The sequence below is a fragment of the Copadichromis virginalis genome, linkage group LG17 (genome assembly GCF_057382275.1).
Source record: "Copadichromis virginalis isolate Kocher_CV1m ecotype Utaka linkage group LG17, C_Virginalis_male_GT1.1, whole genome shotgun sequence".
Classification (NCBI taxonomy): Eukaryota; Metazoa; Chordata; class Actinopteri; order Cichliformes; family Cichlidae; genus Copadichromis; species Copadichromis virginalis.
In genome coordinates, this window is record NC_140634.1 from 26,529,925 (window position 1) to 26,543,437 (window position 13,513).

The 13,513-nt window shown below is 39.3% G+C and overlaps 1 protein-coding gene across 1 annotated transcript; it reads left to right on the top strand.

Moving 5' to 3' along the window:
• Positions 1 to 322: 322 nt before the first annotated feature.
• Positions 323 to 13,268, top strand: orc5 (origin recognition complex, subunit 5). Its single transcript, XM_085436087.1, has 14 exons — positions 323 to 1,229; positions 2,018 to 2,110; positions 4,640 to 4,825; positions 5,146 to 5,220; positions 8,130 to 8,241; positions 8,529 to 8,659; positions 8,748 to 8,796; positions 10,568 to 10,658; positions 10,762 to 10,817; positions 10,972 to 11,084; positions 11,383 to 11,430; positions 11,520 to 11,630; positions 12,743 to 12,855; positions 13,004 to 13,268. The coding sequence occupies exons 1-14, from the start codon at positions 1,116 to 1,118 to the stop codon at positions 13,047 to 13,049; spliced, it is 1,338 nt and encodes a 445-aa protein (XP_085292213.1). The 5' UTR covers positions 323 to 1,115; the 3' UTR covers positions 13,050 to 13,268.
• Positions 13,269 to 13,513: the final 245 nt, after the last annotated feature.

Here is a 13,513-nt window from a genome sequence, read left to right on the forward strand (position 1 = left end):
TTTCTGTGTGGAGTTTGCATGTTCTCCCCGTGTTTGCGTGGGTTCCCTCCGGGTACTCCGGCTTCCTCCCACCGTCCAAAGACATGCAACTTGTGGGGATAGGTTAATTGGATAATCCAAATTGCCACTAGGTGTAAATGTGCGAGTGAATGTGAGTGTGAATGGTTGTCTGTCCCTATGTGTTAGCCCTGTGACAGACTGGCGACCTGTCCAGGGTGTACCCTGCCTTTCGCCCTATGACAGCTGGGATAGGCTCCAGCGCCCCCCGCGACCCTGAAAAGGATAAGCGGAAGCGAATGGATGGATGGATGGATGGATATTACATTAAGCATTACATTGATATATAAAATGATTTTTTTTTGTATTCCATATGGATGGATGAGTGGTTAAGAATGTAGCTGAAGATTATGTATCTGAGTGAGTGATTAGCTAGAGAGAAAGAAATAACATTTTAAAAAAAGCATCAAATTGAAATAATATATACTTTTAATATTATGATGACTATACCTTCTTCTGTTTTTGGTTATGTTAGTGTACTACCAGTACACTGCAATGTACCAGATTACATCAGATGTTACCCATAGATTACTAGAATGTATGTTTATAAGTGTGTGAAAGCACAATTAAATATGTTGCAGTATGTAAGACTTGCTTTGATCCACGTTTATTGGGAAATATCGCAAATAGTTATCTTGAATCCGCAGTGAATTTCTAATGTGCTTGTTTCACTCCCAAAACTACATTACCCAGAATTCGTGTCTCACTTGTGATTCGCTGCTACCGAATGACAGCATGTGACGCAATCTGAAGGCGCGCGCGAAACTCCAGCAAGTGGTCTTGACTGAGTTTAAGGTGTTTCGGACTTTAACTGAAGACTTCTTCGCATTTTAAGTCTTAAAGACATTTTATTTACCGGCATGAATGTTTCCTCAGCACCCTATGGTTTTTACAGCACATAATTTTTGATGATATTACTCCTTTGACTCATTTTTTTTGTCTGAACAACGGAGTTCATTCGTCGTCTGGTTGGAGTTGGACGAGCTGAAGCTAACGTCAGTCAGTTGTTTTTAGCAGAACTCTGCTGAGCTCACCTACATAAACGGTGTGGTGGTAGCATGACGGCGCTGTTGCAGCACCCGGGATACGATGAGGAGAGGTTGAAGGGGGTAGCAGAGAAGTTGCCCTGCAGAGAGGTCCAGGCTGAAATGTTGCTGTCGCTGATGGGGCAGGTAAGAAGTCTCCACTCATCTCCGTTTAATGTTTTAAAGTATGCCACATTAAAAGACGCAGAGACACATGCTAATTCAGTTTTTAACGTCCTAAAAACTCAGTGTTTTATGTGTTTGATTTAAAAAGTTTTATTACTGATATATGATGCATTAAAGACCATTTTCACTCTTTTACAATTTTCTTGTATTATTATTATTATTATTATTACTATTATATTTTTTGTTTTTATAAAAAAAAGTATAGGAAAAATAAAAGTCATTTTCCTAAACCTTAAATCTCAATATCTCAGTAGCTCAATGTCATTTTCTTATTTCTAGGGTTAAGTTTTGCATTATTTGTGTTATCCAGTGTAATTTAGTAAATATGTCGACATATTTGGATCATCTGATGAGATTTCCCTTTAAAATTCATTGTTCAAAATGTTTATCTTAGATTATAAAATGTAGATCTGAAGCTTTGGACAGTTTAGTACCAGTAATTGATGTCTGTCTTGGATTAAAATCATTAATAGATATGCAATTTATTTTATCCTTGTTATAAAAATTAATTACTTGTCATTTGATCTCACTCAGGGTTTTAAATAGATTCGTTAAGTAAGCTGAGTCTATGAGCTGTTAGCACTATGGCTGATTACTGACATTAACACTGGGTTTAATCATATCAGAGCTTGGCTGTTATTACTTTGCGATGTGCTGATGAAAGCTGATAGAAGGTTTAAGTGGATAGTGGTCTTGATCGAGTGAGACAGTTCTACTGAGTGTAAAGATGCTGAATTTTGTTCTTCCAGCCGCACCAGTACAGCTACCCTTCAATCCTCATTTACGGTCATCGAGCCTCAGGGAAAAGCCACGTGATGCACGTTTTGATGAAGGAGCTGGAGGTGAGGGAGATATCTGCTATTTAGTGAACGTTCTGAATAATGTTCTTATGTGTTCATGCTACAGGGCCCTGTATTTAAAACCATAAAATAAAAACTAACTTCACTCTTAATTCCCCTCATACATGGCAGGTAAAAGTGCGATAAAGGATGGACAGCTAAATATTATTGCACTGGCAGTTACTTGAGTTAGAAAAATTTGACTTATGGACTCCTTTAAGCCTTTATAACTTTAATAAAAAGTTGACACTTGTGTTATTATGAACTTTTTCTTTATTCAATCACTTAAAGAGTCCTTGAAAATACTTAGTTTTACTGAAAGTACAAAATCACACAAGAACACAAATCTTTGCATAGTTTGAGTGTGTGTAAGGTGCATTTTTCCCTTAAAATCACTGGGAAAAAACATTAAAGAAAAGCAACAATTTTACTGCTAGCATTCTTGTATTAATTAAATTTAAAGATCAAAGACCTTCAGATGTTTTTCTCTCTTTGCACACATACTTTATGCCAATGCACTCAGTATAGATGGGTAATGGCTACCAAAGAAGTCTCTTTCTTAGAAAGCAGCTATTTTTTTTTAAAATATCCAAATATTTTTAATATCCAAATATCTAGATAGTCCCATTGAGACTCAGCGTCTCATTTACAAGAGAGACCCGTTTCATCTGCAGTGAGTTCTACTGTAATTTTGTGCAGAGCCTGATGTTAAACATTTAAAGGAGACAACCTGAACTGTGGTGCATGCCAGCATGCTATCCTGTGCCACTGAGGGTGTCCATATCGCAGCAAAATAAATGTGGGGTAAAGCGTATGTTACTCTGGATCAGACCTGGACTTCCAAGAAACCCTCACCACCTTCAAAGAGATGTCTGGCAAATGTAAAACTCATAGCATGCTTTGTTTTACAGTTTAATGATACTCCATTAATGATCATATCTCGCATAGCCACAAAAATGTGACTTGACAACATGGAAGTCTTCTTCTTTTTTTAAAAAAATAAATAAATTCAAATACGGAGAATTTATAGCCTTCTTAGGACTATTGTTTCTTAAATCACTTGTTCTTGATCTTTTTGGTTCCTGCAGTTTCTGAATAATGTTTTACTCCCATCGGGTGGTTTCTCACAATGTGAAAATTTAATTGCCAACTAGGGCTGCAGCCTTTAATGCAGATTAATCCCTGATTATGATTTTGTTTATTATAGATGAATCCATATGTAGGGATGGGTACCGGTATCCGGTGCCATCATGGCACCGGTTCTGACATAAACGGTAGTAACCAGACCGAAAAGCAGCGCACATTTCGGTGCTTTATTTTGGTGCTTTTTTTTCCCTGAGCTGTGATACACTTTAGATTCTAGCCAATCATTTTACGTTTCCGAGGATAGTAGGCGGGGCCAGGTACGTACGTTCTTTTAGAGCAGAGCTACAGATTAAAAATAACCAAGGCAAAGCGGTCAAAAGTCTGGCTGTACTTCACAGCAAAATATGCAAACTCAGCAGCCTGCAACAAGTGCTTTAAGCTGATACTGTGATACTGTCAAAGGAGGTAACACCTCAAATCCGATGAAATACCTGGCGACGCATAGCGTTTTTTTTAAAAGCCGAGAAATGCGCCGTATTTGATAGCTTGCTGTGAGACCTCACACCGAGCACATCTACTGCGGGTGGGTTGCCTGTTATCGGACCCGGAGTTAGCAACATCCCCCAAAAACACGAAGAGGAGAGTCCTGGCCCCTAGCCCTGCCAGTGTAGCAGAAATGATGACAGATGATGATGGCAGCAGCAGCCGTTCTTCTCTGCATGAGTAGCTTCATGTTGTTCGTGTGTAATTTGTTGAGTAGGCTAACCACGTTATTAAATTAATGCATGTAAGGTGAACTAGCAAACATCATCATAGCTACATACGGCTGTCTTCTTGTTTGATGGCAGATGCTCCCTTCACCCTGGCCAAAAAGGCTAAAATGACCAAAGAAAAAGAGGGAAACAGCTGAACATGAGAGGTTTTTGGACAAAGTTTGTCTTTTTTCCATTGATTAAGCACTGCTTCCAGCCAAGAGTGATGCCATAAATCCCCTATAGCTGCAGAAAAGGCTAACATTGTTATCTTTTTACAAAAAAACAGCTGAACATGAGAGGTTTTTGGACTAATTTTGTGTTCTCCATTCTTTAAGCACCGGTTTAAGCACCGTTTAAGCACCGGCACCGTTTCAAAAGTACCGGTTTGGCACCGGTATCGGATAAAACCTAAACAATACCCATCCCTAGTCATTTGGCTATAAAGTCCTGGGGAAAACAAGGAGTGACCTCTTAAGTTGGACCTCAAGATATTCAAAGTTATCTCTCTAATGAACCCACTGTTTATATAACTTGTCCTTGCTTTCAATAGGTAACACAAAATTATGTAATTTGTACATATTTAGGGTCCAGTGCAGTCAGAAGATTAAGTCAACACAGTGTGAAGATGTGTATCATCTCCACAGACATCAGACTGATTCTCTTTCATGCTTCCTTTTCCTTCTCTCTGCAGCTTCCTCACGCCACAGTGAGCTGCGTCGAGTGTGTTTCTATTGCGTTGCTGTTTGAACAAGTGCTGCTGTCCTTCTTTGGCTGCGATGCCGCCTCTCTTCTCCCCCGCAGTCCCTCCCTGTCTGACTTTGTCCGTGTCTACAGACAGCAGTGCTCCCAGTCTCCTGCCAAACAGACGCGATACATTGTGAGTGCCGTGCACTTTACACACAACCACTCCTCACTTGGCATACGAGATTATCCCTAATCCCATGGCATGTCAGATTATTTATTCCTCGCATGTGTCACCTGAATGTTTGTGTGATGATATGATTAGTAGTGATAACAAGTGCAAATAGATGCTAAACAAAGCTCCAGATGCATCAGCCTGGAGAAAACAAGTGTAATTTTCAGTCAGAACAGGAGTGGGTTTAATCAGTAATGCTCTCTGATAAAACATCCGTTCACTGCCTGTATTATAAATGCGATAAAATGAGATCAAATTAACATTAACTGTGTAATTTGTAGGTAATGGAGAAAGCCGAGCTTCTGAGAGATACTGATGCCAGTCTCCTCTCTGCTCTCCTGCGTCTTCAGGAGCTGGTGAGAAAGTGCTGCATGCTCTTTGTGTTATCTATAAAGTGAGTTGCTTTATTGTTGTTGCTCTGTGCGGATGATGAAGAGGGGACTGGAGGAGCCTCATTTGTAACGGATGACCTTGAGCTGAGTGTGTGGTGCTTTTTAATGCTATTAAGGAAGGAAGGATGGCAACCACTCACAGCATTTTAATTAAAAACACCAAAAGTAAAAAGACTTATGTGATTATTTGTGTTTCATCCCAATGAAAGCTAAGTGCTTAACGGCGGATTGTGAGCGTTAAGAGGAACCTGTCTTTTTAATGGCTTGCTGCTTCAGTGCTGCCACACTGGATTTTGAAGTGATAATTAGGATGCAGATTTACACTTACGTGGAGGACGGGAGGATGATGAGGAGTTGTTTCATCTCTAAACTTCGGGAAAAAATGTAATAAAACATTAACAGGAAAGACGTAAAATGTGTGTGTGTTACTGACATGCAGAAAATAATCAGCATAAAAAGCAGTTTTCCAGTTTCTGTCTATCGTCCATGCATCCTTTTTCTGAACTGCTTAACCAGTTCAGGGTGACAGAGTGGCTGGAGCCCATCCCGTTTTTCAAAACAGGCAGGTTATAACTTGAGAAGGTTAGCAGCCCATCACAGGGCTAAAAGAAAAAGAGAAGGAAGCTGAAGTACCCAGACCAAAAACCACTACCATGCCAAACCCCGATAAACATTCAAGAAGTGCTTCAACTCTAGATTAATGGTCTTGTGTCTAAACACATAGAAGTTATAGCGATTAAGGCTATTTCTTGCATTAGGTAACAGTGGTGGTCACAGTGGACATATTTTATTGATGTTCACAGATCCCTTTTATCTCTGCACATTATATATATGCATGTTTCAATGATGCAGCAGACTTTTAGCATTAATAGCAAATTATGTTGTCATCTCTTGTTTATAGGCATCTGCAGTATTAAAGCCACTGTGTGTGTTTAAATTAAGTATGCTTAACTGCAGGTGGTGTTTGTAGGTATAAGAGCAGGGCGATATGACCAAAAATATTTATCACGATATACATTTGAAAATTTGCGATAATGATATAACTGACGATATAATTGATACTAGACAAAATACTTTACAACTCCACAACTTTATTAGTGCAAAAAAAAAAAAAATCAATGTATTTTCACTTAAACAAGCAGATGTTTTTAATGTGCATTAAAGTTATATAAAAATTTAACAGTGCAAATGCAAATTCCTTGTTGTCAGTTTACCCAAAAGGCATTTCCAGTGGAAACTGGCCGACCCATCCTCAGCATAACCATGTATAATATCCACAAAACTTAAAAAGAGGTTAAACACACACAATACAGTAATATTATGTTGAAGCACAGTACGCATCACTCCACGAGGCTCCTGCCTACGATAGCCGTAATGCTCCGACAATCCATCAAGCGCTGCGGGTTCATAGCTTAGCAAAGTCGTACTGAAACATTTGACAGATTTTTGAGCGCCATGTACCACATGAAATTGTTTCAAGGTCAGTAAACACAACCAGAATTCATACATAAGGCACACGGGATTATAAAGGGCACTGTCGATTTTCAGAAAAATCAAAGGATTGATTTTAAGTGTGCTGTATTTAACAAAAAACACGGTAATAACGACGGTCCACTAGCATGCTCTACCAAAAGTAGTGTTTTGTTGTGTATCTGACGGACGAAAGCCAAACCAGTTCCACACCACTGAAGTTGCAGAATTTTTTTAAAAACAATTCTGGTTCATCCGTTTCATTCAACGGTCCGCTTTCATTCTTCATTCATTTCATTCTCCGTCGCCGCCGCCATGCTTTTTCCGCCATGTGCGTATGAAAACAAAGGCACTGTGCATGCGCGTTTTACCCATATTCTATCGCGATATTTCATTTTCTTATCATTGCCCAACATTATACCGGTATTACCGTGAATGGTATGATATGCACCTGCATGCTTACAAATTGACTTTAATAATAAATCTTAGGCCTTAAAGGGAATCTAAGTAAACAAATAAAATGAACTGCAGGATAAATCTTGCATACAATGAGGAAACCCAAGCAGTCATAGTGAGGCTTGAAGATGCTTGAAGGGACAGCCCTAACCACACTACCACTGTGCTGTCTTTCTAACATATCCTCTGTAGTCCTACCTCTGTCGCACCCTGATGGAGATGGGATTCCTTATTTACAGTATTTAATTATGATATAGGAGGAGGCATATGCCTAGGACGTCTCCTAGGTGAGGTGTATATGACATGGCCTACTGGAGAAGACCCTCGCGTACACTCAGGACATCCTTGGCAGACTTTCAGAAAGTTCAGATGTACCTTTAGAAGAGCTGGAGGTAGTGGGAGGTCTGGTATCTATGCTTAGACTGTTGCTCCTAAGACTCACAACTGGATAAACAGCAGAAAATGAATTGATGTTTTCAGAGTAGAGGATCTGAACTGTTGTGTATGCCATTCGTAGGTGCAGTACTTCTTCCTGTGTTGTGGCTGCTTTAGCTTTAAAGTGAATTATTTCTTTTAAATTTTCCCATATATTTAGAGACTCAAATTCAGAAGGTCTTTTATTATATGCTTATAAAATATTGTTCTCTTTAAGGAAAAACAGAACTATATTCAGTTTCACATCACACGTAAGAAAAAAACCTACAAAATGTTCACATTTGAAAAGCTGAAACCTGTGAGTGTTTATTGTTTCTGCATAATCAAAAATGCGTTCATTTGTTTTGTTTAGTCAACATGTCCAGTAAGAACTTAATCAAGCAAACAAAGCTAAACATCTAAATATATAAAACACATGAATCAACTGAGGAAAGAGGTCTGTAACTGTGAAGTTCTCAGAGTCTTCATCTCTCTGAGCTCCCTGATCCTAACTACATACATCTGTTCTTCAGGTTGGGGACAACGTTACCGTCATCTTGCTCAGTGAAATCGCCTGGGACAAGTTCAGACCAAACACAGGCTGCTTTGAGCCGCTTCTGCTGCATTTCCCTGACTACAGTAAAAGTATATAATCCTCCTCACACATGCTACGGCAGCCAGTGTCACGAGCAACTCACAACACGCTGCGTATTGATGACGCACGGTCAGCATATGCAGCGTGAGCTGTGACATTTGTACCTGTGATACTGTTCTCACACTCCAGGCAGCGACTCTGGGGAAAAATGTTGCGTTCTTAAGAACCACTGTATAAATTCAGCACTTGGCGTGTGAATGAATCATTTTACTTTATATTGTGAGACTTGGCTGGTTTTTGGAGAAGCTTTATTTCTTGTTCCTTAAACCGTTTGTAGGTGAGCTGCAACAGATTTTGTCCCAGAACGTGCATTCTTCATATTCAGCTGGGTTTTACTCTGCGTACATCAACATCCTGCTGGGAGTCTTCTACTCTGTCTGTCGAGACCTCAGAGAGCTGCGACACCTGGTCAGAAACACACATTAACAAGTTGTTGCATTGATTATTTTTAATTCTTCCACCTGTTTTCTCATTTTCTTCTGTTCTTTTCTACTAGGCTGCCCTGAACTTTTCAAAGTTCTGTGAGCCTTTGGCAGAAGGGAAAGGTAATTGTGAGGAGGTCTTTTCATTCATCTGAAAAGAACACACTAAAACGCACACTACCTGTATAAAGTTATCATGGAAACTGTAATTGCAGAATACTTACACATCCAGCAGACACTGCGGATCATTAGCTTTTAGATATAGATGTGACATTTACAGTGGCCAGAAACAGACCTAATGCTACTAATCATTGCTTTTGTGACAACTTGCAGTCAAATGCCATCTTGAGAGAGACTTTGGGGCCTCAAGATGGAGATAAAACAGCAATAAGACAGAGTCAGACTGCTATCAGTTTGAGACTGAATGAGGTCAAGCTGGAAATTGCATTTAATCTGTGATTAACTGTGATAAATTGGCCCAGATCTCAAATCTGTTGCAAAGCTTTTTCCGTCTGTGGAGACAGAAACTCTCATTCTACAGAAATTCAAACTAGTTACACTCAGAGTCCAGCCAAAACCTCATACAGCTGCTGCAGGATGGTGATTTAACTGCAGAATGACAAAGGTGCTGGACAATCTTGCTTTAATATAGGAATATAACCTGAATACAATCAGTTGGCACCTAAGTTGTTTTCTATTGAGATTAGCCTCCTATTTCTAAGAGACGCATCACAGGCAAGTTGCGCTCATCGGAGTAGATAGAGTCAAATTGCAGTGTGTTAGCAGTCTGTCTACATATTAAATTAGAAGGCAGTTTTTTTTACAACCCTTTGCCAATATGTCTGAGAATGATCACAGCCAGTCCAGTCCAGATCACCTTGCAATCTAAAAGTGGTCAACCAGAGCCTGACTTGCTGCATGCTGCAACCACTTGGTCACTGCAACTATTTCCGATTGGTCGCCAAATGTGAAAAGTTCAATGTGATCACCTGGTAACCACTGATTCTTTATAGTCAAAAATAGTTTACTGTCCTATTTTAACTCAAGTGTGTCTTTATCTTTGGAAATAAAATTGTTAAAATTTTATAATACAAATTACTTCCCAGTATAATGTGAAACTATGACTTTGCAGACCTGGAATTCTGCCTCTAACCAACCAAAAACATGTATTCAGATGATGTAAACACTCAGATCTAACAATGTTGCCTTAAAAATAAAAATAATAGAGCAAAACTTTTGTATTGCTTTGGGCTGCCTTCACTTGTACAGTTGTACCCAGTAAAGAGGCCACTGGGTGTATATTTCCTGAGTGTATGTTATGAGCGATGTTGTGAAGGCTCCCCTTTGTGCCATAACTGTCTTTGTGTTTATTTTCTTTGATTCAATGATGGTAATTTTCAAGCTACTTCATGTTGTCTTCAACAAGCTTCGAAGACAAAAACAAGAAGCCCACGCGGGTAAATCACAGTCCCTGCTTTCAAACCCTGTGGGGTAGCTCCACATTTCTGATATACTGTAGCTTCAGAGGCTCCTCATATTCCAGACACTAAAATGAATTTGACATTTAGAAATCCTATCTTGTCTCTTTTTGGGTCTATTGTGAAAACAGTATGTGGATGTTTGTCCGTTTGATGCTTCGGCTTCTCTCTGGGCGCCCGCTGTGATTGGAAATGAGTGTTATGAGAGTAGAGTTTGGAGACTGTCAGCACATAAAAAAATACCCAAAAAGCTTGAAGGAAATCTGTGAAATAGCTGAGCCGAGTGTTCATTCTCAGCTGGTTAAAATATTGATCTGTGCTGCTTTAATTGCTTTGTTTCTACAAATGTTTTTGAGGTTTTCCTGCTGTTTTTCCACCACTTTCTGATGGTGTTTGTAATTATGCTGTGTGTTTAGTGAAAGAGACTGACACCCACAAGCTGTGGAAACACATTGAGCCACATTTGAAAAAAGCCATGCAGACGGTTTACCTTCGAGAGGTGTCCAGGTCTGAACTTTTTGCATTATTTTGCTATGCGCTGCTTTTTAGACTATTAATGGGGGTTTTTTTTAGCCTCATCATCCATGCGTATTCTCTGTCCTCTGCTTAGTCTGCAGTGGGAGCAAATGCAGCAAATGGAGGAGAAGGAGGCCGGAGCCTTGCGAGGTATTTGCACTGATTTCGATTACAGAGCAGATGTCAAACTGAAACACTGGTCACTTACGCTTAAATTCTTTTCTTCTATGCAAGAAAACAGAATTTTAGTGCAGGAAAGAATATGACGACGTGGACTTATTGCATTTATTTTGTCTTCTGAAAGGTTTATCAGCTCACACTCATGTTGAATTGCCTTATTACTCCAAGTTCCTGTTGATTGCTGCCTATCTGGCTTCCTACAACCCTGCACGCACAGATAAACGCTTCTTTTTAAAGGTAAAGGAATATAATAATAATACTTTTTTTATGTTCAGCCATGTATACACTGTAATGCAAAAAATTCTTATAATGAGGTCAGCATAAGTACAAAGTTTGCAGTGAGTCAAAAGTTCTTTTTTTCTTTATTCTTGGCTGTGTTAGTGAGAATGAATATCCCAAATATGCTCATCTTTGGGAGAAAAATACATTTATTAAGCTTTTTGGGGGGGGATTTTTTGTTTTCTTAACCTTCTCCCCTAAGTCATGGTTTTGTGAATGAATCAAATGAATCACATCTTCTGTTTCTGCTCAACAGCACCATGGTAAAATAAGAAAAACAAACTTCCTGAAGAAAAATGAAAAGGTGATTATTCTGACATAACTCTTACATCTTCGTTGATTTCATTTGGAAACATGTAACACAATGTTTATATTGATCTGTCTGTCTTCTAGACAAGTAATCACCTTCTGGGTCCAAAGCCCTTCCCTCTGGACCGCTTGCTTGCCATCTTTTACAGTGTGGTGGACAGCAGAGTCGCCCCGACAGCGAGCATCTTCTCACAGGTCAGTCTGGTTTAAAGCAGTCGAGAGTTGCTGTTTGTGCCAACTTTCACTAAAAATTCAGACCCCTGAGAGGATTGGCAGCTGTCTTGAATCTTTAACAGTTGTGGATAATATTTCTTAATGATGGATTTTGGACTTTTTGGGAATGGTATTAAAACCCTTCCCAGATTGATGGGCAGCCACTGTTGCTTTTTTAGCTCGTTCCCCATAAAGATGACATTTGACAACAACGTCAGTAGGTACGCAAGCGGGACATAGTTGACATTTTTCCTCCTTGGCACTGTGCTGACACATTTGAATGCTTGAGACCTGAAGGCTACCAAAACTTCTGCTTTTATGGAGGTGCCCACATTTACTGAGCACATCTGATTAGCAGCTGGCTGCTGCTCATCCTCTTAATTCCTATTCCTGGCTTAATTTTTATTAAACAAATAATGGCGCTATTTTGTCATGTGTTGTTGTTCATCTGTTGTGTTTAAATGATTCTATAATGTGGTATGGAACAAATAATTTGAATTTGAATTAAAGAGTTCGTGTTTTCATTTCCACTGAACTGTGTGTGCACTAAGATAACTTATCCAAAAAGAATCCATCTCCTAAGAGATCTGATAATATTTCTCTCCTTAACTTGTTTAAACACCACCACCTTGTTATGTCAGAGCTCTGCAATAGTCTGTTTCCCCTCATTTAGTCCTGAAGTGTAGTTTCGTACCCTGAGTTGGCCTCAGGGTACGACCCAATATAGAAAATAATTTCACACTTTTTTCCAATTTGCCTGATAAGCCACTGAACAGGAATGTACACTGTTATAACAAAAGGATGGTAAAGGATTTTTTTGTTTCCTGTGTGTAACAGTGCAGTGTTTCATGTTAAATCAAGCCTGATTTTTTATTTTTTTTTTAAGTTTAAACAGTTTCCTAGCCATATGGTCAAAGGCAGCTAAACACAGACCTATCTATGGACCCAAGCATGAAATGTTTTTAGGCAATTAGGCTCGCCCCATATCTGTGTGACTGGCTACCATCATTTAATGGCTCTGCTTCAAAGTGGAGAAGCTGCGTTTTAAGAAGTGGAGCAGAGACTCATTTTGGTTTTCCTCTGTCCCCGTTTAGATTTCTTCGCTCGTGACCCTGCAGCTGCTGGCTCAGGTCAGTCATGACGACCAGCTCGACGCCCCGAAGTACAAATGTGCCGTTTCTCTGGACTTCATCTGCGCCATATCCAGGTCTGTGCGTGTGTGTGCATGCACGCTCATCCTTTTAATGCACATGAATGAGACTGACTGAATTATTCAAGTGAACTGACTTTTTACAGTTTTCCTTTTTTTTTTTTTTTTTTCACTGAAAATCTGCTTTGTGTGATTTATCTTCCAGGACGGTGAACTTTGATATTGTCAAGTATTTGTACGACTTTCTGTGAGCCTCCAGTGCATTAACAGAGAGATGACACGCAGTGACAGTCAGACAAAGGCACATTTGTTTCTGCAAGAACTCACCTAAGGACAAGTATTTGGAAACACAAGAAGCTCCAGGAGGAAATTAATCCAATTATTTCGCTGCCCCCTTGTGGTTGATAAATGAGCTCCTCGTTTAAATGTTTGTATTTGTAGAAAATAAATCTTTGTAACTTGAAACTTTATTTTGGTTTATTTTTGTGGTTACATTTTCAGTGTGTTCATAACAAATATACTAGAGATTTATTTAATTTTTTAGCATATTGCAAACATCTAGTTTAGGCTTTAGTATAACAAAGAAATTAGTACATACTCTGTTTGTTACGATTTAAATAAGAAAAAGGAAAAACAAAACTGGTGTGCAGCTGTAGAAGCACTGATGCAAAGTGATCCTGGCACCATGCAGGTGAGTCATCGTCCTTGCTCAAAG

Coding starts and splice junctions, on each gene's coding strand:
- orc5 (XM_085436087.1), top strand. CDS start 1,116: ATGACGGCGCTGTTGCAGCACCCGGGATACGATGAGGAGAGGTTGAAG. Junction 11,085..11,382: donor ATAAACGCTTCTTTTTAAAG/GTAAAGGAATAT, acceptor TCTGCTCAACAG/CACCATGGTAAAATAAGAAA. Junction 11,631..12,742: donor CAGCGAGCATCTTCTCACAG/GTCAGTCTGGTT, acceptor GTCCCCGTTTAG/ATTTCTTCGCTCGTGACCCT.